At 45.1% G+C, this 27549-nt stretch overlaps 1 protein-coding gene across 5 annotated transcripts in view; it reads right to left on the reverse strand.

Annotated features, from left to right (window-relative positions):
• The window catches only part of NCKAP5 (NCK associated protein 5), a 1064528-nt gene that overhangs the window by 16748 nt on the left and 1020231 nt on the right, over nucleotides 1-27549 (reverse strand). Inside the window, exon 18 of one of the 5 annotated variants that reach the window (XM_027082620.1) lies at nucleotides 25378-25510. The exons of the other annotated variants lie outside the window; for them this stretch is intronic. Within the exon in view, the coding sequence (XP_026938421.1) occupies nucleotides 25378-25510 (133 nt within the window). The remainder of the gene's footprint in view (nucleotides 1-25377; nucleotides 25511-27549) is intronic. 5 annotated transcript variants of the gene reach the window in all.

The raw sequence follows: 27549 nt of genomic DNA on the forward strand, positions 1-27549 counted from the left end.
GTACTGTTCTCCCTAGTGGCTGTATCAATTTACATTCCCACCAACAGTGCAGAGGGTTCCTTTTCTCCACACCCTCTCCAGCATTTATTGTTTGTAGATATTTTGATGATGGCCATTCTGACTGGTGTGAGGTGATGTCTCACTGTAGTTTTGACCAGACCACTGTCCTTTTTGTTCTCCCTCCATCCCTGCGCCGACTGTTACCATGGCACCAGTGAGCCTCTGTGGTGTATTGGCTGCCATGGCTCACTCTCTCATGTAGGTACTGTGACCCTATTTATCTTTGCATCCCTCGGGCCCAGAACATCTGGCACATAGGAGATCCACAGATGTTAGTGGAATAAAGGGAGTTTGCTAATTATATTTCTTATTTACTGGTCACCTCTCTTTTTCCTCTCTTTACCTTATCTTTCACCTCTCTAACGACCTTTATTGTCTTTGAAAGTGATTGAGTTCCACGGACAAGATGCTATACAGTCTGGAAGGGAACACTCATTTATTTCCTGAGGGGTAGTTAAAGCTCTAATCACCCAGAGGCATTGAGGTCTCCTTTATTTAGAAAGTAAAGGTAACGACTTTCCCAGTAAGTAAACAGGAAAATGGATTTTGATTTTCAAAAAAATTGATTCACAGATGACTTTCAAGTAGCATTTCTTTTGCCATAAACCGAGCTCTTTGAAATAATCAGCAGCATGACTGACTGCACGCTTAGAGAGTAAAACACAGGAAATAAGTGGGGATTATATCATCTAGCAATGCGAAGACTGAATATGTCAGCAAGGCTTTTTAAACACCCAAGTAGTTTTATGTGAAGGAAAAAAAGCCTCATTGTGCACAAAATAAAATGGGGAATTGCCTGAGAATGAAGGTTTGAAATACTGGGATGAATTTAAAGAATACTGGATGTCCTTAAAGAATACAAGAGGTTTTTGAGAGGCCTGGAGTGACTGAATCCCTCAATGCAGGACAAAGTGAAACCTTACGGTCACCCGGGGAGACGTCTGGCCTGGGCTGTGTCCTTTGGGGCACAGGAGAAAAATGCGATGTGGCAGAAGCAGACCAGTGCAACAGGTAGTAACTTGTCATACATCAGAACTGGCCCCAGGTATAATAGTGAGCATGGAGGGGGCAGAGGGGAGGATAATTATCTTTTCTTCAACTGTGTAAAAACCCAGAGTTTCGGTTTGATGTGACTGGGCTGATGTTTCGCTTGGTGGGCTAACAGCGTGGAGAGTTTCTCTGCCATGTGTATCAGCAGTTCTCTTAAGTGACTGGAAAAAAATACTTTTCCTTAAATCACTGGTCAAGAAGTTGCTGACACACTGTCCCTTAAATATGCCTGTCGGGTGATACCAAAAGGATTATTTAAAATTATGAAACTAATCCAAGGGCTGCTCCTCCCTGGAAAATGACTAGAAAAGAGATGTTTAAGTCCAGGCCGGCTAAGCATGGACACCTACACACACACACACACACACACACACACACACACACACACACTCTCTCTCTCTCTCTCCTGATCTTTTAGGAGATGGTTACAGAAATGCCATTGTAAACAAGGGGGAAAAAAGGAATCACCTCTCACAAAAGTGTTTAAGTACATTTTGGTCTCTTCGCCAGGGCCAATAAAGATCTCTTGCTGTGAGCCAGCTGGAAAAGAAACCAGGGGAAGGATGTTACACTTTATGTGGTCAGAGTGTGATTAGTGATTAGTGCCCGTAGCTTCAGTCACTTGGGAATAGCAATCAGGGGTTCTCTCCTGCAACTCTGAACAACTACAAAACACCACTGGCTCCCATCCCATACGATCATGGGATATTAACTGAAAATCTAATTAACCTGTGGATGAATTATGGCCTAAAAAATAAACTGTTTTATAATCAATTTGAAGTGAGTTCCTGACAGAAGATAAGATGAAGAAAAAGCTCTAAAATGATCAAAGCTTGGTACATTCTGTTCACTGTGACTGATGATTTTAAGGGGGATAATTTTACAATCCATCAAATTTTTGTCTTTTCGAAAATCAGCCTCCCAATGTATGCTGTAAATTAATTTTTAAATTTACATATTTATTAAAAATCCTATTGCAAACAGCAGGAAGGGAGTCCCCTTTGAACAATAAAATAACGTTATCGCACTGGAGATAAAAAAAAATGAAAAGATTTTTATTTTGAGGTAATACTCATATCAATTGCTATGTGAATTAGTTCAACCAAGAATTTACATTCACCAGAAGCATCAACGGAGTATTAAAGATCATCCCCCACATCGTCATTTTGGGGAGATGAAGCCAATCTCACAACACGTAAAAGGCACAGGAAGACGAATAGGGAGGTGAAGGCCATGGTGCTTAGCCTGCTGGTGAGCACGTCTGACGGGGGTGGGGGGCAACCATCACCCTGGGAGGAGGCGCAGACACGAAAACCCCAGGCCTGCCTTTTGGGTGGTAGAACGCTTGACTTTATTTCAAAAACCTCTTTCCAAAGAGATCCTCGACTGTACTTCAGAAAGCCTATTGGGCTAACTTTCCCATCCAATATGGAAGGGTTGCCTGAGGTAGAGACCATCCCGGATGTCTGCATTAGCCTTGGCTGCCAAGGGGCTAGGTACCAGCTGGGGTGGTCTCCAGAGCATGCCGGGAAATCACTGGAAGGGCACGGGGTTGTAGTCGGAAGCCGAGGCCACACCGCGTCTGAGTGAACACCACCGTTCACTCTAGATTAACCTCATAATAGACCGTCAACTCCAAGATCTGGCCCCGAGATATGAACTGCCTGGATTCATCGACAGAAAGATGACAGCATCAGAAGGAGCAGAGCTGGTGTGGGTCACCCTGTGCACTCGCTACAATAAGGGATCATCCACTGGGCTAAGCCCACACCAGGTGCCCTCCGCAAAGTCCTGGGAGAGAAGGGGGCATGAGAATACCTCTTTTTCATGAACTTCAGTTTAATCATGGCTATTTCCTTCCACGGGGGATTCATGATAGCTGTTATTACTGTCTTTAGGAAGACCACCAAGGTCCCTTTACGAAGCGCTCTCGGTGAGGGGATGGTTGCCCCTGATCCTGCTGTGCAGAGCCCACTGCTTCGGTGCTGGCACGCACGTGGCAGCTGCCCGCTCCCAGGCCCATAGCAGGCGCTGCTTACCAACCTCTGTAACCCGCCTCCTGCTGAAGACGGATATAGCCTCAGAAGCCTTTTTTTTTTTTTTTGCGGTACGCTGGCCTCTCACTGTTGTGGCCTCTCCCGTTGCAGAGCACAGGCTCCGGACGCGCAGGCTCAGCGGCCATGGCTCACGGGCCCAGCCGCTCCGCGGCATGTGGGATCTTCCCGGACCGGGGCACGAACCCGTGTCCCCTGCATCGGCAGGCGGACTCTTAACCAGTGCGCCACCAGGGAAGCCCCAGAATCCTTTTTAATACAGTAATTCAGGCAGCCTCGGCACACTGAATGTCCTTAGTATTTGAGATGAAGGCCATTTGGCATCCCTGCTTGTGTAATATATATATATATACACACACACACACACACACACTAAGTGTATACATGTTTGCATATCACAGAATCTATATGTTAATGAGTAGGTAAATCCCCTAGTATACGTGCCTACTGTGAGATATGTATATTGATGTCTTAGTATATGGAAACTTGAAGTTATCTTTGACCCCTCTCTCTCATACCCCACATCCACCAGTCTTTCCTGGTAAATTGCCTGTTTGTTCTCAGATGCATTCCTCTCCTTTTCCCCTGCTTTGTTTTGTGTCACCGGGAACTATGTTTCCCAGGCTCCCTCTTTCTCTGGCTTCTGAGGAGGTGCCGCCAATGAAAGGCAATGGCAGAATCCTGGAAGGCAGGAGGAGAGGAGAAAACAAGGCATTTCTTCCCTTCTCCGGGACTTGTGCTGTTCCTGGCAGCAGCTGCTTCTCCTCCCTGGCTCTGCCTCCTGCCAGACAACCCCTCCCACCCCACCGCTCTAGCTCCCATTGGATGGTCCAGCTTCTGGGGTTTAATGTCACCTTCTGCTAGCATCCCTCCATCCCTAGGGAATGCTTGAGACTTCTTGCTTCGGCTAATCTCTGGATTGCCTGACTGTCTCCTTATAGCTTCTCAGCTAGTCCATTATCTGGGTGATTCCCTGTATTTAATTCTATCCACAGAGAGACCTAGAATGGTTCCTGGTCCATGCTAGACCCTGACCAATACAATCATCAAACTCTGTTCGCTCTAGTTTTTTCTTCTTCTTTTGGCTGCACTTCACAGCCTGCGGGATCTCAGTTCCCTGACCAGGGATTGAACCCAGGCTATGGCAGTGAAAGCCCAGAATCCTAACCACTACGCCACCAGGGAACTCTCAGTTTGCTCTACTTTTAAAACATATCCTAAACCCATTCACTCTCCACCATTTCTTTTCTGCTACCAAGGTCAGGCTAAGCTACCACCATCTCTTGCTTGGATGGCTGCAATCGTTTCCTAAGTGGTCTTGGCACTCCCACTCTCACGTCTCAACAGTGTATTCTCCATCCAGCAGCCACAGCAGTCCTTAAAAACTGTAACTCAAATCACGGTGCTTCCCTGTTCAAAATCCCCCAATGGTTTCCCTTTGCTGAGAACTTTAGAAACCTGAAGTTACTGACACAGCCTAAGAGGTCCTATGTGACTGGCTCCCAGATTCTTCTCTAATTCCCTTCCTCTCCCTCCCTTCCAGCCATAACTGTCTGGGGACACATCGCATGCCCCACTTCAGGGCTTTTGTACTTTCCTGCACTCTCTGTCAACATGCTCCTCCTACAAACAGTCACATTTCAAAGTTTCACTTCATTCAAAACTCTTCAAACGTCCCCTCTTCAGAGAGACCTTATGGGATCACTCTCTCTGAAGTAGTACCCTTGTTATTTCCTACCCACTCATCCTGCTTGATCTTTTAATAACATACGTCATTACTTGAAATTAAATTACGTTCTGTTTGTTTATTATCTGTCTTCTCATCTAAAACATGATATCCACAAAGGCAGGGACTTTGTCTTTTTTTTTTTTTTTAACCTTGCTTTGTCTGCAGTACTTAGAATGTTGCCTATCAAGTAATGTAAACTCTATAAACATTTTTGAATCAATAAATAATAGGTGATGAATCTGAATTAATAAATAACAGGTGAAAACAAGTGGCACAGGTAAATAGTTGCATTATTAGAATAAGGGAAGACAGATAAACACTTTTCTCATTAAGTCAACATACATGTTCAAAATGGAATCCCACTGCAAACTAGGGTATTGCTGGGGAGTTGTGGCACAAACTAAGTTAATGAGTAGACAGTGATCAGAGAGGAAGTCCCCCAGATTAAACTCCCCCCATTTTCACATCCCTGCCATGCCTCCTTCTGAAGCACTGCTGCTTAGTACCTATGTTTAGTGCACTTGCAAGTAATGCTGGAAATACTTTTAAATTTCCATGTGTCAAAGGGAACCAGATAGTCTGTGAATAAAGTTCTTTGGTATGCTTACTTTAATTATATAAGGTAGTAGAAAATATAAATATATCTGAGATGTCTAGGGTTTTTGGCCTGCCACTTCTTCTGGCCAGGAATTATAGCTAGGAATGACCACTTGTTTAAGGGATATGATATTGATAAATCCTAGGAACTCACTAATCAAAGCTGATTTCTTCCTACTGAAGTCAACTGTCTTATCAATTCCTCTACCTTGTCATCTTCAGTTTTTTTTGGCTTTGGGTACTCTTAAGGGTCAAATTGTGTCCCCTGAAAAGCTGTGTGGAAGTCCTAGCCCTTGACTCCTGTGAATGTGACTTTATTTGGAAATAAGGTCTTTGCAGATATAATTAAGGCCTAAGTGAGGATGGGTCATACTGGCATAGGATGGGTCCTTAATCCAAGATGACTAGTGTCCTTCTAAGAAGAGGAGAAAAGGTGGAGAGACAGACACACACAGAGGGAAGGCAGCCATGTCATGACAAAGACAGAGACTGCAGCTGTACGGCTGCACACCAGAGAACACCAAGCATTGTCCGTGGCCACCAGAAGCCGGGGGAGCATGCATGGCCCTACCGATACCCTCCTTTCAGACTTCAGGCCTCCAGGACTGTTGCTTTCAGCCCCCCAGTTTGTGGTTCTTCATTACATTATGGCAACCCTAGGAAACTAAAACACGTACTCTGAGGAAGACTCACTGCCAACTGGAGCCATTTTACGATACTAAAATTCCAGTTTTACAAATATATGCTTATGAATTTTTTTAACTGATGAGAAGAGAAAAGGCAAGCTTATTTTTTTTGCCATTTTTATCCTTACTGGACTTAGAAATGGATGCTGAAGATAAAAAAAAAACTTCGTTTAACTCCGTGCTATGTGAAATTATGAAACTATGATTACATGAATTCTGTAAAATATTAAAAAATACTTCATTCGAAAGGAAAAATCATCAGAAAGGAAATGAAGTTATATTTAGAGTATCAGGAAACCACGGAATGCAACATTTCACAGGATGTCTCTTTTTATGCACGCATTAGCTCGCTGGCTAGTTACACGGTTCCACCCCACCCCACTGGCTGAGTCCATGAGTAGAGGAAAATTGTAATCAACATTTCCTTGCAAACGTGTACTTGGCCCAAAACTCTTTCAAAGAAGTTTTAGTCCCAAGGTTTTCCTTTCTTTAAAAATAAATTCAAATTCAATTCCCTCTCACAATTTGAAAATGCTGGATTTAGGCCCAGGATTCTATTCCCAGCTAGGACTTCTCCCCACAATATGCTAGGGGGATATACCTGGTGGGCTGTGAATATAAATGGCTTAAGTTCCTTCACTCCCTCAGGGATGATAATCAAGTAAGTGAGTTACAGACTAAGTTAGACGCAGGCCAACTGGGGGGCCATCTGGCATAATGAACAGAGTCAGACCAGCTTCTCATTTGAAAGCGTTTCCTAAAATCAAGTGAAATATGAATTGGCTCTTTCCAGAGTCCCTGTTGTGTCATGAAAGTTAGGTTAGCTTAAGAATATGGGTCCAGGGTGAGCTCAGGTACCATCCCCCAGTCTCCAGCATGGTCCTCAATAAAGCTGTGGACTCATGTGGGCCATGCCTATGCTTAGGAGGAAGGAAGAAGTCTCTTCTCCAAATGGGAAAAAAGTTGTTATTTTCTTGGTAAAGAGCAAAAAGCTCAGAGGGAACAGCAACATCTCTGCCCTGGAAGGTCTGTCAAGAGTGACACCTAGTTCAGGGGTGGGAAAATCAATCTGGGAGGATAGAAATGTCAGAGCCTGCCTTGCCTTATGGGAGAAGTGACCTTTTGATCCTGGAACTTCCTTTTATTCTTTGCTTCATTCCTGGCCATGGCTCCCACCTTGTGCCCCATAATCCCTAGATAAATGATGGCTCATGATCCGTTCTCAATGGAATTGCCTTTTTCAAGAGGAAATGTGCCAGTATTCAGTCTATTGGTTTCCTGCTATGACCTTTGATGCATAAGGTGGGAATGAATCCAAAAAAGGATGCCGTAGAAATCTGGGGGCCTAATAATATAAAATTCTGCCTTTATTTGAAACAGGATACAATGATACTTTGGTCATTCCTGTTACATCAGCTTGTCCATACCACACACGTGTGCATTTCTGCCATTTGACTCTTTTAACCTTTTACACACCTTATAATTTACTTCTTCTCTGATTATCTATTATTTTCCATTTAACTCTGAAAATCTTTAAAAGTATCTCATTTCAGAGATCTCTTCTTCCAAGTTTTGTTGAATTTCTTTTTCTATTGAAGATTAAATGTGTTTCCAAATACCACGTACACCAGCAGTTAACTTTTCATGTGAGTATTTTAGCCAACCCAATGCTAATAAATCCTAGCTTGTTTCAAAAATTCAACTCTGAGTAAAATTTAGTTTGCAACACATATGATGGTGCATACGTTTAATTTAAAGTAGCAAAGATTTATTTACGTGGATGGACTGGCTTTGTATGTCAAAATGAGGCCATCATGACCCCACAGAACTGCAGGTTCACAGCTTCTATTTTTCAGTCGTGAGAACAGATTTCTGCTGGTTGGTCCCTTCTATAGCGTCTAGTCCTCCATAGACCAAACCTTATACCTACAAAAGCTTGCTAGCTTTGGAATGTTCCAGTTCTTGTGAACAGTTAATACTATTATTTGTATTAAAAGCTAATTGGCCCATGTGGAGACAGTGATCATACTACCACTCACCGAACACTTCCTGTGTTCAAGGCTCTGTGATAGAGGTTGTGTACACATCATCTCCTTTCATGCCTACAACTTTACGGAGGTAGATTCTGTTGTGCCCATTATAGAGGTGAGAAAACTGAGGTTCAGCAAAGTTAAGGAGTTTATGTAGGGACAGAAAGGGCTTTCTGCTTCCAGTGTTCCTAGTCTTTTTATTGGCAAGAAAGCTTAATCATCTATATTCACTGGCCATAAATGTAGACAGTTAAAAAGCTTTCAGACTTGAAGACGAGAAAATCAAAATGAAGGAGAAATTCTCCTGGACTCACAGTTGGCAACTTTTTAAATGATCACATTAACAATCTACAAATTGTTAGAGTAATCTAGAGTAATTAAAAGAGGGCAAGGTAAGAGAGATCCCAGGGTTGGCTGATGGTCTCAGGCCCCCATGCTTCTAACAACAATCCCTTAGAGAGCAGTCACCTTGGAGGAGTTGGTCTTTGGGGTTGCCTGTCAGGATGTGCTCCCAGGATGCATGGAGATCAGTTCAGACCAAGCACTGTGATACATACCACTTGAGTTTACAATATACTTTGGATATTTTGTGCATTTAAACAGCAGAATTGTAACTGATAAACTGTCCACATCATCTCTGTCATTCTTTGTTATTAGGATACTGAATCCTCTGAGAGGGATGTCACGTTAGAGCATATTTCTTGCTCTGAAAAGTTGTAGGTTTCTCGAGAAATGAAAGTAACATCGGGAACACTAACAAAAGTAGAGAGAAAAATGGCATCACTGTTTTCTGTTGAGCATTTTGACCTTTCTAGAGGCTTCTGCAGGTCAGCTTCTGGTACCATCTTTTTTTCCATGTCCTGAAGGAAGCTAAGTGTATATACGGTCACATTTTTCATTTTGATATAGTTGATCTATTTTCCAGACTGTAGAAAACTGGGAAATGACTTTTCATTTAAATATAAGTTGAAACCCTTTGGGAAGGTAAAAGAATTCAAGAAATATAGAGAAATGGCTGTTTCCAAGCCAAGAGGAGAAAGGGAGAGTCTTTTAGGTTTTCAAATTAGTTGTTAGGGAAAACGTTTTTCCTCCCATCGGACTTTCACTTTTCCTTCTTTAAAGTAGATTAATCATAGCTGTGTAGGTTTAGTTTTCTGCCTGTTTGTTAAAATGTGGAAGATATGAACACTGGTTTCAAACGTTCGTGAGTAAATTGTCACTTTGTGCCTTTCATTAGCCTGTATTTCAAACCCTACATTGCAAGAGCTCACTCTTTCCTTCTGTGCCTTTCACTGGTAAGAATACGCTAATGGGTTATGTAGACCATGTCTTTATGAACTGACAGTACAATTCCAAAGGACAAAATAGCTTCCAACCATAATCCAGCAGTATCGAAGTGTTGCTCTGCCGATCTGATGCATTATTGGAGTTCACAGACTTTAGATTCTCGTTAGATACAGACATCTGCTCATTTTTTCCGGCTTAAGAAAGACTGCACTCGTTTTGTCTTCTTATTTATCTTTTCTGAAATTTATACTTGTCCATTTAAAAGCCAAAATAGCACCCTTGAATATTATACAAGCTGCTTTAATTTTCTCTAAAACTAACTCTTCAGAGCACAAAAGGCAGACACACTTGGCAGACCTGGGTACGGATATGAACTGTGTGACTTTGGACAAGTCACTGAACTTGTCTAAGGCTCAGTTTTATTCCATTTACAATAGGGAATGATACAGAGCATCTGGAAAGTAGTATTGCTCAACAGGTAATCACCAGACCAGAAGCAATGGCAGCACCTGGGAACTAGTCAGAAATGCAAAATTTCAGGTCCCACTCCAGACCCAAGGAACCAGAAGGTTTGGGCTTGGGGCCTGGCAATGTGTGTCTTACTTAACAAGCTTCCATGGGATTCTGATGCACATCCAACTGTGAGAACCACAACTCAACAACAAAAAAACAAAAAACCCAGTCAAAAAACAGGCAGAAGACCTCAACAGACATTTCTCCAAAGAAGACGTACAGATGGCCAACAGGCACATGAAAGGAAGCTCAATGTTGCTAATTACGAGAAAAATGCAAGTCAGAAAGACAGTGAGGTACCACCTCACAACGGTCAGAATGGCCATCATTAAAAAATCTACAAGTAACAAATGGGATCCAGCAATCCCACTCCTGGGCATATATCTGGACAAAACTATATTTCAAAAGGATACTTGCACCCCTATGTTCACAGCAGCACTATTCACAATAGCCAAGACATGGAAGCAACCTAAATGTCCACTGATAGATGAATGGATAAAGAAGATGTGGTACATATATACAATGGAATATTACTCAGCCATAAAAAAGACGAAATAATGCCATTTGCAGCAACATGGATGGACCTAGAGATTATCATACTAAGTGAAGTTGGAAAGACAAAGACAAATACCATATGATATCACTTATATGTGGGATCTAAAATATGACACAAATGAACTTATCTACGAAACAGAAACAGACCCACAGACCTGTGGTTGTCAACGGGGGAGGGAGGGAGGGGGGAGGGAGAGGGATGGATTGGGACTTTGGGATTAGCAGATGCAGACTATTATATATAGAATGGATAGACAACAAGGTCCTACTGTAAAGGACAGGGAACTATATTCAATATCCTGTGATAAACTATAATGAAAAAATATAAAAAAGTATATATATATATATGTATATCTGAATTGCTGCTGTGCGGCAGAAATGAACACAACATTGTAAATCAACTATACTTCAATAAAATAAATCTAAAAAAATTAATTTCGAGAACCATTGCTGTGGAGATTAGAATGAGCTATATGGAGGACTTGTGTGCCACATTTTAGAAGTTCAAGAAATAGCAACTATTTTCTTTCTGTTATTACCCCCGTTATACGGAAGAAACTGAAGCACAGAGCCAGGTGGTGACAACGCTGGAAAGAGCACCTGGGCCTTCCTGGTCAGCCGAGTGGCCGGCGTGGCCCCCTTCTCCACTCTGCACTCTCTGTAGGATGTGGCAGACAGTTCGACAGACCTCAGTTATAAGTGCAAAAAGTGTACGTGGAGAGCACGGCTCTCCCAAACATAATCTAGTAATACTAACCCATCTCCCTGCTGGGGCCAAGTGATAAGAAATAGTCTTTCTCCTGATAAGAACTATTTTAGAAATTCTGAAATCACAAATTGTGACCTGCTTAGAATTACAGTTTTAGAGGTGGAAGTGGTTTACAGATCATCTATTTCAATTTTCACACTGTGCTTTTCAGAGATCAGTGGAACTCCCCCCAGGCTGCATGTTAGAATCTCTTGGGGGACTTAAAAAATTCTAATGGGAACACCCAACCCAAAAGAGTTTGCTTTAATTGGTCTAGAATTTAGTTGGTTACAAGTTCCTTAAGTAGAGTTGCCAGATAAAACATAGGAAACCGTATAAACTTGGACGCCTAGGTAAATACTAAAACATTATTTAGCTGAAATTCTAATTTAACTGGGTATCCTGTAGTTTTGTTTGTTAAATATAGCAACCCGATCGGAGGATTCTAAGGTCTGGTTAGGGTTGAGAAACCCTTGTAGGGTTTCCTCTGAAATACTACAGCTGCCACTATAGTGACTTGGGGAAGCAGGGCACCATCTATGCCCGTCAAACCTGCTTTTTTTTGTTAACACTTTTACATTACAAACGTTTTGTAAATTTTTACATTTACATTACAAAAATTTACACGTATTGTCTGTCTTAAGCATTGGGTCTCTGTAATAGTTTGCTTGCAAAAAAAGTTCTTGTTATGACTAAAAAAGATTTGTAATCCTCTGATCTAATTCAACATCTTTTTTCTGGGTAAGACCCAGAGACTCTCATAGCTAATTAAATGCAAAACCAAACTTCTCCATCAGAGGCTACTGCTAGGACCCTTTTCCTTTTTTCTGAGCTATAAGTCAGGAATAAGAGGTGGTATGATCTTATATCTAAAAGTGTTGGATGAACACCTGGCAAGCCCCTAAAGTTTTGCCAGACACTGTACTCAGCCCAGGTATTAAGGTGTGATTTCAGCTCTCAAGGAGCTGAAACACAAATAGTGTAGCTGTCTCTAGAAAAAAATGCCACCGATTTCTACGGCTTGTTCCCTCCATAATTTGACTGTTCAAAGCAACTTTCTTTGATCTGCAAAATGAGAAGAGTGAGGCCGAAGGACTGCACTGGGTTTCCCAGAGGCAAATGGAATCTAACCTAAATTTCCACTTTGAAAGTTAAAGGAGTGAAGGATATATGATGACAAATGACATAGGGATGAATCCCTGCCCTCATGCATCTTCCATTCCAGTGATAGACAAGATAACTTCTAAGTTCTCTTCTAACACAAAAGCTCTAGGTTATTAGATATGGGGAGAAAAAGCAGAAAGAGAGAGAGAGAAAGAGGCGAGTTTTCTGTTTGTTGTTTTTCAGCGAAGGCTGCAGGACAGATTCAAGTTGAAAGGCAGATTCTGGGAACAGGAACGGCAAATCCAACCAAGGCTGTTCATCACCCGCGTTCTGTGCTGGTCCTCTGCTCACCTCTCAGACTCACTGGCACACACAGATCACAACCACTCCCAGTTGGTACCACCTTTATGTTATAAATTTCTCTTGTAAAGCCACATGACCTCTGTCCTGCTAACTGCCTACGGGGAAGACTGGTGGTCACTGCCTTTTTCTGACCCTTTTTTCACTCCCCAATTCCCTCACTAGCTCCAAGCAGAAATTTTCTTCTCCTTTATGCCAAGTGAAACTTGATTCTTCAAGACTGACCCCAAAAGTCCCTCCAGGGAGACAGCCTCACTACTTCATGCCTTTTGCTGGGAACCCTGCTGGCTTTCAATCTCAGAGTCAGACCATTCATACACCCAGCCCATCGATAAACATTCAGTAAGCCCTTGCCATGTGCCAGAGCTTCAGTGGAAAAGGTCACAGTTCCTGCTGTTAAGGAACAAGCAGGGGAGGCAGATGGGGATAACAGCAATTTGATGGTCATGGTGAGAGGAGGGGATTATGGAATCCCAGGAGAGGAACAGAAGCCTAGATCTAGAGTTCTGACTTTGAGTTGATCCACTCCGTTTGAAATGGGGAAAATAAGTCTTCATCTGACATGGGAAGATAAGACCCTATGATGGCCCATGATGTAAGGTCACTGAGTAGGAGTTGTGACAGCAACAAGCAGGCATGGGCATGGGTGGGGTGTCTATACCATACTTTTGGAAACTCTGGGAACTTATTTCTATGCTGCTGGTATTTTTTTTTTTTTTTTTTTTTTTTTTGGGCCTCACCTTTCTGCTTGTAGGAGCTTAGTTCCCTGACCAGGGATCGAACCCAGGCCCTGGCAGTGAAAGCGCCAAGTCCTAAGCACTGGACCACCAGGGAATACCCTATGCTGCTGGTATTGTTAGTGGCTTTTAACATTTCTAACTTATTCTCTCTACAACTAGACTGTAAGCTCTGTGTGGGCAGGACCATGCCTCACGCTTCCTCTCTATTGCCCCCAGGACTTAGTGATGATTCATGGTGAGTCCCCGGCCAGTACTAACTGAGTCTACCCATAAGCATGGCCAAAGGAGAGGTTTCACTCTGCCCAAATGGCCTAGGAGCCTCCGCTTGCACACGTAACTTTCCTTCCTTGCACACCTTCAGGCCTGTAATATGAGTCCTCCAAAAATCAGTCAATAATAGGACAGCACACTCTATGAATCGCCACAAGGTCCTTAGAAACAAAGGATATTCCTTCACCTGGACATGGGTCATATGATCCTTTTTTCATTAATTAGGCCTGATGGTGAAGTGACTGACACAGCAAACTCCAGAATGTGGGGATGAAAGGGCCAGGTTGGCCAGGTGAATCACTGTAATGGAAGAAACTGGCATCTTTCCATTTTCCCTCAGTTACCAAACTGTCTGCTTCACAGCTGGTCATAAAGGAAACCGACTGATCTTCTCTTTGCTAAAGTATCTCTTTAATATAAAACGGACATCGAACAACTGGATAGTCAAAATTTTTTAAAAAGTTAGATCTGTATGTGAGGACAAAAATACACACTGTCTGGGTACTAGGAAAAAAAGACATGAGTTTTTTTTTAAATTAATAAATTTGGAGTGAGCAAAGGCTTGTCTCAAAAGAATGATGAGCTTGACCCTATGAAAATAAAATCTTCTATACTGCAAAGAACACCCTAAGTGATGTTCCAAGCAGATGAACAACTGGGAATGACATGGACAGTTTGCATCACAAATGAAGGAATCATCTCCCGAAATGTTACGAAGCTCTTAGAAATGGTGTTGAGAACGACTAACGGCCCAGTCAAAAACTGGGCAAAGGTCACTCCCGGATGATTCACAGATTCAGAAATACAATGACATTTAAGTAGATTTAAGCAGAAGTTCTCAGCCTTACACTTCATAAGAGAAATCAAATCCAAACCACACTGGAAATACATTTCTTCTACGTAAGATTGGCGGAGCACAACAGTTTGACCTTGAATTTGTTGGTGAGACTTTGGGGGGACCAGGCATGTCAATCACGGCAGGTGGATGTGAAAACGGCCCAACTCCTCTGACGATGCGTTTACTATGACTCAGAAGTCTAATTCTGGGAACCCATTCCATAGAGGACTAGTTCCACTAATTATGTATCTAGTACATAGCTGTGAAAAAGAAGGAGGAAGACTTTTATGTACTGACGTGGAGCGATCTCCAGGATATGTTGTGAATTGGAGGAAAACAGAACAAAACAAGATGCAGCACAGTGTGTACAGTTTGCTTTACTTTATATACAAAGTATTTATTTGCATTTGCTTGGTTTGCACAAAGAAAGACTCGAAGGATGAGCAAGAAACCAGTAAAGATGGTTAACCTATGTGAGGCGTGCGGCACAGAGGTAGGGGAGAGGCTTCTGGGATCCAAACAATAAAATCAAGTTGTGAAAAATGAGACCTGAGGAAAACTCTGAGAAGCTCTCCAAACAGCAGAGACTGCTGGATCCTGAAAGCTGAAGCTTGATGTCCGAGTCACTATAGGCTTTGTTTACAGCGATAGAACATCAGGCCTGGTGGCGGGGGGTGGGGGGTGGGGGGGTGATCCTGAAGACATCCAGCTCGGGATTGGCTGAATGAGGGCAAGACAGATGTTTGCTCGAGATCACTCAGTAAGTTACAGTCCAAGAAGGCACATGCATGCTCCAGGATGGGTATCTGAGCCCTTGTGCACATCTCAAAGATTTCGTGGGCGCTGTGGTGCAGTGAACGATGCCAGCATAGCTTTAGGTCTTCCCTCAAAATACTGATCCCGTCACCTCTCCTTCTACAGAATCCTCATCAAATTCAGGAAGATACCTGGAGGTTTCTGGCGGAGGGAACATTCCAGGATGAAAAGGGCCAATGTGATATATTATAATTGTAGCATAGGATGGGTCAAATAAACCAAGATAAAAGGGAAGTTTTTAAAAAAGTGAAAAGATGAGGGTGGAAGAAAACACTGTTTATGATGCCTCTGGGGGTTCATAAACAAATAAGTAAGCCGATTGGCCGGGAGGCTGGGAGCCAACCACTAACCTTCTCTGCCTGCCCAAGACTGAGAGCCAGCATGGCCAATACCATGGAAAGGATGCTGTCTCCTTTTCTAATTAAATTCCTTAAAGAGTGTGCTGATTTATTCATTTATAATACAATTCCTGGTCTGAGTATAAATGGAACTTGCCCCCACCTGATCCAGCCTCACCATATCTCTTGGGCCCCATGTAACTGAATCTGGAAACGATGATGCTGAGTGACAGCCTGCGGTATTGCTACTTATTGTGAAAATAAATAATAAGGAAGGAGGAGGCTACTGGGCTTGTTTCAGGGAAGGTTGAATCAGTTCTTTCTTACTTCGACTGAATTTTAACAACAGATAAAGAGAATATGACATTTCCCTTAATGAAACTGTATAAGCCTGGCTGAGTTACGAGGTGGGTTTACCCTTCTGAGGCTGCAGCTTCACATTACTTTGGCCCACAATTTGCAAGGTCCCTGTGCTCCCCTCCCCTCCTCTGAATACCTCAACCTTAAATTCCAGGATTTGTTCTTTCCCTCAGCATGTTTAACATAATTCCACTCATGCTTATTTAGTGTTCTACAGGTTGGAGGCCTTCTGACATCAATAATCAAATCTGAACTATTTCACGAGAAGAAGGCAAGGTGGGCCCTGGATGGCAGATGGAACGAAGGCTCAGAAAAGCTAACATTATTGGTCCAGGGTCACAAAGTCTATTCACTAGAACCCGGGTGTCCTAATTCCCAACTATGGACATGTCCAACACATCCGGCCAAATAGCCCATGACTTGGTTTCTGGGTTCTAAGAAGTTCACAGAGGAGAGCCAGTTGTGTGATTTGCTGAACGAGGCTTGACATTTTCCTGGCAAAATTCCTCGTTGCTGGTTAGGAGGGAACCCTGCTCTTTTCCCTGAGGTCATCTGCTTGGTTGTATAGTACGGATATATTTGTTGGTTTTTGGCTGGTTAAGGAGGGGTGGTTGGGATGGGAGAATATTAGAAATGGTCTCTGTCTTTTTTCTTCAACTCTGAGAACGAAATATGCTAAATAATTAGAATCCATGTCTCCTTTCTCCCCACACCTCAAAGCTTTGCACGTCCCATTCTCTTTTTGCAAACTTTAATAATTACCTCTAGAAAGATTTCCCCTGAATACCGAGCTCCTTCTTTTCCCCGCTGGCCCTATTTCTTCAACAGAGCTCCTTCTACTGACCTAGCCTTTCTATTCCTGAGATTTATGTTCCTCTTCTTAGTCTGAACCATTCTGTGGAAGGGTCCTGGCAAGGGGCCCTTTCCAAATGTCACAATGCGCTTTTTAGGCAAGTAGGAAACGCTGAGGTCCCCCAGGGACCCCAAACACCTGCTGACGATGTTTTTTCTTCTTTTAACATCTAACTGCAATTTACCTGCTTCACTAGAGCAGCGTGAGGATTAACTGTCCTCGGGTAACTTGCAAGTCTGTAAAGGAGTCCCGCCTCCTCTGGCACATGTTCTCTAAGAGAGACAGAAATGAAACACTAATAAGAGGCTTAATGGGTAGCAGCCTCAAACAATCTGCGGTCTGTGTTAGTACTTCAGACGGTCGCCCTGTCCCTGATACTCAGACAGAGGCACCGGACCAGACGCCACAGGCCATTGTGAGAGGCCCAGACAGAAGCACGGACATCCCTTCCAAAGCCTCTCGGAGGACGTGCATCTTAACCCCCCATCAGGTAGCTGGGCCAGGCCTGGTGCACCCGCTGGGCAGGCAGGGGGACGTGGCTGCTGTTATAGTTCGGCACAAATATTTGACAGCTCGTCCCTCCCAACAAACATTTCCGATACGCAGAGGTTAATCTCGTCCCGGCTGCTTCTCAGCCCTGCTGACATCCTGTGCAGGATAAGGCTTTGTTATCAGGGCTGCCCTGTGCATTATAGGAGGTTTAGCAGCGTCCATGGGCTCTACGTACCAGACAGCAGCCCTCCCTACCACCTGTGAATTGTGACAGCCTGTAATGTGTCCGGACATCACCGAGCGTCCCGTGGGGAGCACAGTCAGCCCATTTGAGAGCCACTGGGCTAGATGACCTAGAGTGAACACTGGAGGTATCCCTCGGATTATGGGTAAGCACTACACAAAAGTCATTTTCAGACGCGCTTCTGGGGCTGCAGGGTGGCAGGGGCCTTGGAGGTCTAGCAGGTCCTTCTGCGTCCCCTGCATGAGACTGAGGAGATGCACGCATTTTCACAAATGAAATGGCATCCGATTCATTGCTTATTTATTTAGATCCACTGCCCAGCTTCCTTTCAGTCCTGGCAGCCAAAGATTGCTATTTTGCGCAGCACTCTGTGTTATTTGCTCTCCCTACCTAGTCCACAACAAGCAAGGATTTGTTCTGTGCTTTGAAATTCTACTTTGCAAGCTCCTGTTTAAATGTCTGGGGCTGTGTTGGAACTTGAGGTGGTAGCACTGGGGGAGCTGTGGTAATGGTGGGGGGGAGGGGAGAGTGTCCATCACAGAGTGACAGACTCTGGGGGGCACCTCTTCCCTCCAGAATGTCTCATTAGGGTCCCCAGACTTAGTCTGCATCTCCTCTGTATCCCGCGGTCCAGTTTAATTGAGCGACGGCCTCACCACGGCACACGGCTCTTTTGATCGGAGGGTAAACTCATTCTGTCCATCGTGACATTTGCTTTCTTAAGGGCCTCACAGTATGCAGCTTTAATAATTAATTAAATGCAGGTCACATCGCAGCCTCCCTTTTCAAGCCTGTCTGAGGACACAGCGGGTTCTTTCTGACGGTTAGCTTCTGACCACGTGGTTTTTAGAAGCTAGTGGGGTTTTCTGTTTTGTTTTGTTATTGTGCATGACAATATTGTGCATAACAAGTGGGGACACTTTTCCCCACTAAAAAAAACCCCAAACTTCAGCAGAGTGCAAATCCAATTGGAATAGCTGAAAGGGCTGTGGCTTTTCTGATGGGGAATAAATGGTGACAGAGAGAAATTTGAGAACCTGGCTCCAGTAAGGGTCTCAGAGCAGCCTGCCTGTCACGGTCAGTACTTTCCATTTGTCATGCAGGAAAGTTTACTGCCAGGAGACACATCCCTTGTGTTTTATTGCATGTGTCTACTCCCCTCAAGTTGGGATGGGCTTGTCAATATAAAGCCAATCTTTCAAATGATCTAAATAGGAGAGAAGATCCAGGAAGGACTAAAGAGAACTCTTACCGCTAGTGTCCATTTGAAACTAAAGATTTCTCCAGGGGGACTCAGAACGATTATAACGAGTTTGGATTTAGTTTAGCCCAATGCTGATTTGGCATATTACAACGATTTGTCATCTTTAAGCCATGTGCCAGATGAACGCTTTAAAATAGATGCAACTTTGCGTGAATTTTCTACAATATAGCAAAATCTGATTGCTCTATTAATAGCCAAAGTCCTTGGCCTCGGCAAGACAGAGTGGCAGCGTTTTTAAAATTCATCATCTCTGCATAATTAGTTGTGAATCTCAAAATATTCAAGCTGAGGAATTAACCAGGAACCGGAGCCGTTATCCTTCAGTGTCCCTTTTCATAGTGGTCCACAGTCATCATGTCCTTGTGTTTTTCTAATTACTGCAAAACCAATTGTTTTTAACTCAGCTGCCCTGGCTCTTTGTAATTTGTTGAATGTAATCACCTTGAAATGAAGAAAACGTACTTCTTGTTCAGGAAACGGGGGCTTTTTTAGAGGAGCATCGTCAGTTGGCTGTGGGACCATGGTTCTGGAGCTGTGCTCATTGGACCTGATCACTGCATTTGAGCGTGAGGGGTCAGAGGAGGGAGGGAGTGTTCTTGAAAGTAAGTTCGAGAGCACAGTGATCTACAGACTCTAGTGGGAAGTCAATTTATGAAAACTAAAAACCAATGAAGTTCCGGTTCCTCACTCTGAGCATGGCCTTAGGCAGTAGAACACAACTGTTTAGGACTCGAGCAGCAACTCTCTCGGATGATGTTTTGAGTCTGTAGGTCTGCTTAGAAGCATCGAGGGAGCAGGGCTATGTCGCTAACCTGCCCTCAAACGCCAGTGTCCAGCACTGGCCTGGACACAGAGTCAGAGCTGAATAAACCAGATGAACTAGAGTAGAGGTCAACTCTCTTCTTTGCTTTTATTCTTTCTGTCAATCTTGTTTATCTACTAACCACTCCAACTTAGAGATTTTCAAAGAACAAATACTGGAAGAGCAAAGGTTCTCAACCATTGTCTCCTTCAGGTCTCAAGGGTGTGATGCCTTTTCATCAATAAGAGTGACTCTCTGTGACAGTAACTCCCAAGTTGGGGCAGAGATTATGAAAATCAAGCCAGGGGACCGGGACCATTTAAAAGAGACAAAACAACACAGAGGAGTCTGATAGGCCTCCAGCAGCCCCCATGAAGAATCATCATTAAAGAGGAAGCTGAGGGCTTCCCTGCTGGCGCAGTGGTTGGGAGTCTGCCTGCCGATGCAGGGTACACGGGTTCGCGCCCCGGTCCGGGAAGATCCCACATGCCGCGGAGCGGCTGGGCCCGTGAGCCATGGCTGCTGAACCTGCGCGTCCGGAGCCTGTGCTCCGCAACGGGAGGGGCCACAACAGTGAGAGGCCCGCGTACCGCAAAAAAAAAAAAAAGAGGAAGCTGAATTATGTCTGTATCCAGGAGAAAAATTGGAAAAATGGATTCAGCCAATTTCTCTAGCACAGCCACACAGAGAAGGAGACATGTCCTTATAGAATTTCTCTCTGTAGGCGGCGGCTCTGGGTCTTTCTTTCTCTGGACGAGGAAAGGCCCAAATGGATGATGAATGTTGCATGAGGTTAACCAAAGCCTTAACCAGTCATGTGTTGCATTTTTTTTCAACACTTATGATGTTGTTTACCATTTATTCAGCACCTATGATGTGCCAGGCCCTGTGCTAAGTGCTGAACACGAATGAGAAGACAGAGAGCCGGGAAGGCGGGCGTTTCTACAGGGAAAAAGAGAGGTTCGAGCTTGGATTTTGGCCCCTTGAGGTACCTGGCAGGGTAGGTGATGGTGGTGGGCAGCCAGATGGATGAATCAGAAGCTTGGGGGAGCAGCCTTGGTTAGAAATGGCTCATTCACCTTTTGCCAACCAGGTCCAGGGCCTTCAGTCGGGGCTGAGACTCCCCGCCCCGCCGGGGCTTCATCACTGCACGTCCACTGGGTCTTCCCTATTCTACATTCTGGCCCTGGTTTGCTCTCTCTCTCTCCTTCCCCTTCCCACCTCTGTCCCTTGCTCCTGCCTTCTCCCAGGCTCCACCTGCAGGAAAGGGGCAGGAGTATTTGTTATGTCTAGCCTGGCAATTTGGAGTGGCAGCTCCATGGAAACAAAGCCACAGACTCACTCCACCCACCCCCTCACCTGCTGCGCCACCTACCCAGCTGCTAAAACCTGCTCCCACCGCTGCCTCTCTGCTAACACCCTGGCCTTTCTAAACACATTTCAGAGTCACTCTAAAGAAACCAACCATGAAAGGAAAGACGTGTCTTCACCTGAGTGCATTATGAGCCCTTAGGCAGGGTTTTGGAAGGCAGGATTCTTTTGCGTAAGAGGTCGAAGCCACTGAGTGTCCATTTCCTAGAAGCCTCGGAGGACAGACTGCCAATGGCAGGTACCCTCCCCTACCTGAGGGGAATTTCAGGGAACCAGGGAGAGAGGGTGTGTTTCAGAAAGGCCAACTAGCTTGGAGAACATCCACTAAGGCTTTAAGATCTACTGGCACATTCCATCCTGCAGGTTGGGGACCTCTATTAACAAAACCTTTTTACTTAAAGAGGGAATGGGCTCGGGGAGGGGGGGTGTGGGGGGCGGGGCGGCTCGGGGCTAGGGGGCAATCTCACTTCACGTGCACAGATGACGAAAGCAAGGCAAAATCGTGACTCCAAAGGGGAGAAAATCTCTACTGCACACCCAAGGCATGTACTCCTTTTCGTGTTTTTCTCTTAATTGTTGCTCTTTTCTTTTCTTATCAACTTTGCCTACATCCAAAAAGTTACCGGTGCTGCATTGACCCTGAACGTCCCTTCCCAGGCTTGCTGGAAGCCAGCACACACCCACAGGCACGCCAGCCGTCTGCACGCGTTTTCCCTTCCTGGCAGCACTGACATCAGTCGGGGCTGGGGGGTGGCTGGATCGAGCAGGGTGGGCAGATGACAGAGTTCTGGCAACAAGTCCATGTTTAAAGACAGAGGGCAGATGCCTGGCTAGACGGAAGGCTCTTCTTGCTGGTTGCGCTGCTTCCAGGTTTACTCCGCACCTTATCCCAAGAAGCACCACGTGCACAGAGGCTAAAGCAATAGAATGAAAGAAGCCTGCTCCTCTCAAACAGGGATTTGCTCGGGTTGGAGGGAAGAGGATGAACACAGTGAGGACAGACAGAAAACAACCTGAGGCTGAGACTCACTTCAGTTTGCAGGGGGATAGAAAGAAAAGGTAAAGGAGCAAGTTCACTGTTCACCAGGATCCGTAGCCATCACCGAATGCGTATCCCTTCTTGCTCTGCACAACTCATTTAAACAAGCTGGGTTAAAACTCTGAACCCTAAAGTGATTTCTCTCATCCTCAGGTACGTCCTCATTCAGAGTCAGACAATTTGTCTTAATCTTGTTTCCTTTTTCAGGATGTTTTCAAACTGCCTTTAGACCGTCCCTCCTTCCCCATCCCCACTTCCTTCCCCCACCCCTGGAACCCCACGACCAGTGTGAGAGACGGGTCTACGAAGACTGTGTCCCTCCTTTTAGCAAGTAGCGTATGGAATCGTGGAATTCCTCCTTGACATACTTTTGCCACTTGGCTTCTGAGACGTCACATTCTCCTCTGTCCCGCTCACTGCTGGTTCCTACCCAGTCTCCTTTGCTGGTTCTTTCTCTTCTCCACCTTTACACTTGGGAGGGCGAGGTCCTCTCTCTGTCAGCACTCTGTCTTCCTCTGATCTCAGCTGGACCCAGGGCCTTAGATGCCATCGACACGCTGACACTCCAGTTACCTCTCCAGACAAGACCTGACCTGCCCAACTCCAGACTCCCACTGCTCACACCTCCGCTTGCTCAATGGGCACCTCGAACTTAGCATCGATTACCACTGCCTCCCCCGACCTCAGCCTTCTCCACTGCAGTGGGCAGAGCTCTGTCCCTTCTAGGACCCCACCTGGCAACCATCCTTGACCCTGCTTTTTCTTCCACCCCCATCTCCAAGCTATCAGTGATTCATGTTGTATTTTTAATTAGAACTGGAATGAGACCATTGTCACTCCTTGTGTTGTACAGTGACCCAAATCTGGCTATTAATATTGAAAGTTAATTGAAATAAAAACAAATTAAAATAGAGGAAAATGGAACTCTTAGGGAAACTACAGCACAAATTAAATTTAGAAATTCAGTTCCTTACACTAGCCACATCGCAAGAGCTCCTAAGCCATGGGTGGGTGATGGCTACGGTATTGGACAGGGCCGAGACACAACACTCCTTTTGCTGCAGAGAGTTCTATTAGCTCATGCTGCCCACTGCTTTCACTGTTACCACCCTGGTCCCAGCCACTAACACATCTTGCCTGGATGAGTGTCACTGTCTCTTAGTCGATCTTGCTTCTTCAGTCTTCACGACATGGCAGCCAGAGTGGTCCTTTGAAAACATCTCAGATCATGCCGCTCCTGTGCTCAGAGATGTCCAAGGGCCCCCATGCGTGGCTCTCAGGGGAGAAGCAAAGACCTCAGAAAGGTGAGCAAGGCCGTACGAGAGCTCTGGCTCCTTTTCCGTTTACTGGACCTCACCTCCCCGTCCTGCAACATCCCCCCTCTACCACAGCCACGCTGGCTGCCCGCTGCTGCTGTCTCAAGGCCACGCGCTCCCCCCAGGTATCCTCCAGGGGCTCACTCCCTTCCCTCCACCACATCTCTGCTCAAACACCAACTTCTCAGGGAGACTTGCTCTGACTGCTCTATTTAAATCTTTTTTTTTTTTTTTTTTTTGCGGTACGTGGGCCTCTCACTGTTGTGGCCTCTCCCGTTGTGGAGCACAGACTCCGGACGCGCAGGCTCAGTGGCCATGGCTCACGGGCCCAGCCGCTCTGTGGCATGTGGGATCTTCCCGGGTCGGGGCACGAACCCGTGTCCCCTGCATCGGCAGGCGGACTCTCAACCACTGCGCCACCAGGGAAGCCCTCTATTTAAATTTTAACATCCGCTCCCACCCAACCACCACTCAGGAGCAGCCCTGCTTTCCCATCCTACCCTGCTCAACCTGTCTTTTCCATATCTCCTTTCAACAAACTATACACATTTACTAGCTTATTCTACCCATTTTTTTTACTGTCTGGCAGAGATCTTCGTCCATTTACTCACTGCTGGAAAGCTAGCCCAGAGGAGGCTTTTTATAAGTATTTGTTCAATAAATGAATGGAGTTTTAGAGCCGGAGGAGCAGTTGAGGGTCAATGAGGTAAGGTTATTCTTCACTGTGGACCCATGTTAAGTTCAGGGTAAGAGCTGGACTAGGGAGCTGGCCTGGCCTAGGCGTCTTCAGGGGGAAGCACCCATGATAATTAACTCTCCTTCCCCTTATCTGTCACAACCAGAGGGGCGCTGACGCAGCCCCGAGAGCAAACAAGGACAACAGTCTAACTAAAACACCAGGGGGTATTCTCCACTTTCCTCTTGGCAAGCCTTTGCAGGAGTCACCCATCTGTCCTGCTTCTCTGGTGACTTGTAGGACGCAAGCAATAGAGAGGAGGCTCAGGTTAATGACTATCCTTACACACCTATGTTACCACCAGGTATCACAAATGTCAAGACTCTTGGAAAACCGGAAACACACAGGGTTGCTAGATTACGTTTTTTTCAAAAGCAACACATCAGGCTTGTTTTAAAAAGGAAAGTCACGGTTTCATCACATAATTGCCACATTAGTATTTGAGAAAAGCTGATTAGTACAAAAAGAATGATTCTCCATTGTATCATTAAAATATGTCAGATAATCTAGAGCGGATTAGAAGAAGAGCAGATCCTAGACCACATTTTGTGTTAGGGGATCATCTGTCCTCTTGTATCTGTAAGGAAATGCCATCTGAATATATATATTTTTAAATGCCTCGGGATGATGGTTTTTCTACTGCCAATTCTCTTTCAAATAAAAATAATGTGAGAAAGTTTGAACCTCGTATAAACAGACGTGCTCATAATGACATGGGTAACGGGTCTAGAGTTACAGAGCAGGATATGAGCAGAGAGCCTGGGAACACCCCATCCATGGCTCACTGGATGACTTAACTTGCCGAAGTATGTAATTAAGAACCAAGTTATCTTTATAGTCATTCCTTCATTATGGAGATAACTCCACCGGAGACTTTTTGGGAGACGCCAGATTGGAAATAAAATCCTTACAGACCGCACTGCAATGTCATTAAGATAATACCAGAAAGCAAACTGATGCATGTAGACAATCTTCCATAAGTACCAGAAAATTAGATCTCGGGAGAGACATGGAACTGAGATGTAAAATCAAAGCGGGGTGGAGACAGAGCCCAGTGAAAGGCGTGACGGACAGCTTCCCGAGAGACAGGAGCCCCGAGTGTCCCGGGGCCCCGGCGTGCATTACCTGGGGTGGCGCTCTTCATCGCTTTCACTAACTTGCCCCTTCCAGCTCCAAAACCATTATTTCCATAGTCGGGGTCACTGTCACTACCACTGCCACCGCTGGCAGAGTACGCACACATTCTGGGTACCTTGTCCTAAATGAGTAACATGAGACCGTTAAGATTATTCACACTAGTCAAAATGGGCAGACCATCCTGTGAGGATGTTCGTACCTGGCTGTTGGTGTGTGCACAGAATCGCATTCCCGCTGCCCCACCCCCAGCCTGCCTGGTCCGTCAGTCTGCCTCACGCGGAGCTGGTGAATTCTGCTCAGTTACCAGAGCTGCAGATATGGACCTGCACTGATGAAGCCATTGACCACGCGCTGCCATTGTGTCCCAGTCACAGGACAGTCCCCACAGTTACCCGCTCTGCATTTTGTATACTGTTTTTATGGGGCCTTATTTTTCTCAAGTGCCAATTAGAGCTGCTGTCCCAGGCCTAATGGCTTATTTATTTATTTATTTTTATTTATTTTATTTTTTGGCTTATTTATTTAGCTGATCTCACCATTGGCTTTCAAGAGTCAGAGGGTATGACAATAATCAACCTTGGGAACAAGAGAATAAATGTTTACCCAATACCTAATTTTATCCCAGCGCCTAAAAGGATAGGAGGCTTTAGGGAGGAACACAACTGCCTGCCTACAGGCTTATACATAATCCTTGAATCTACTGACAGGTCACAGGTCAAGGGACTTGGTCTCCCCGCTTACTCACATGCACACACAGCCTGACCCAAGAGGATGTTACAGGTTTGGCAATAACACCAAGGTCAGGAATTGTGGAGGTTGTTGATACCATATGGATGGTTCTTCCTGCTGTGCACACAAGTGGAATACTGATATCTAAGACCGCAACTCTTGTGTGCAGAATCAAGAGCATTTGGGGCTCTCTTTTATATGTTTGCAGGCTGCCCTATGAGAGCCAATTATGCCACACCGATCCCAGAGAGTTCAGGCACAGATGTATGGGATGCGTCTCTAAAGTCAATCCTGTTTGGGAGGGTGCCGTTTGGTCGGAAATTATAAAAACACGTCTTAGGATGTAAGCCCCCCTAGCTGGGGTTACAAATTCAAGCAGTTACTTATTTCCTTTATTCCTTCATTCACTGAATCATTCATCTACCCATTCAAAAGATGCTGTGCTAAGCATCTTAGTACCCACTCTGTGCTACGTGGTGTTCTAGGTTCTGGGGGTACAGAGCTCTATACAGGAGGTGGTCTAGCAAGGATGATGTTTGTGAAGGATGACAAGTTTACAGCAGTGGTCCCAAGAGAGCCCCATGTCTAGAGTTCCAGCAGGATGCTGGGTAGGACGAGATGCATTTTTTCATTCCTCTATTCAACAGACACAAATGGAACCAGGCACTGTGCTTGGAACTGGAAATATAAAGCTCACTCTAACTTTAAACTTGCCTTCCCTGGCGGTCAGTGAAGCAGAGTTGTGAGTTCCAAGCCACAGTTGTGACTCTTACAAGTCAGGGCAGGACTTCCAATGGGCAAAGCTAGTGCAGGAGGATGAAGGGGACCCCGGAGAGGTGTGTGTGTCGGGGAAAATGAATGTTGGGTGAGGAGTGCCCTGCCATCGCACAATGAGGGGGTAGCTCCCTCCTGGCCAGCACTGAGGAATTCCCTTTCTCTTTCTCTCTCTTTTCTCTTTTTTTTCTCCTTGGAATTGCTTGAGTCCTTTGCCACTATCGCCACCTGTTGTTTCTGAACTGTTTCCCCCTCCAACTCTGGATGTCTTCTAGGATTTTCTCAATGTTTTGGTCCCCAAATCAAGCACAGAGTTCTTGAAAGAGTGCTTCTCCAAGTGTGCCCTGTGGACCGGCAGCACCGTCATCACCGGGGAATTTATTAGAAGTGTTTGGATCTCACCCCATCTGTGCCACACAGGACACTGGGTGTGTGTGGAGAGCAGCAAGGTGCGCCACCCTCCAGCTGATCCCGATGTCTGCTCGTGTAGAGAACTACTGCTGTGGGGAAAACTGAGAAAACCCTAACACTTAACAGTTAAGTCATGATAGAATACACTGGTTTACTCCTTTCAGACCCTTGCTCTGAGTGCTGGACGTGGAATTCAGAGGGCTGAGTTCTGACGTCAGTGTCCCAGTAACTTTTGCTTGGACCTTG

This window comes from Aethalodelphis obliquidens, unplaced genomic scaffold, assembly GCF_003676395.1.
Source record: "Aethalodelphis obliquidens isolate GAN/ISIS:26980383/991018 unplaced genomic scaffold, ASM367639v1 scaffold47, whole genome shotgun sequence".
Taxonomy (NCBI): domain Eukaryota; kingdom Metazoa; phylum Chordata; class Mammalia; order Artiodactyla; family Delphinidae; genus Aethalodelphis; species Aethalodelphis obliquidens.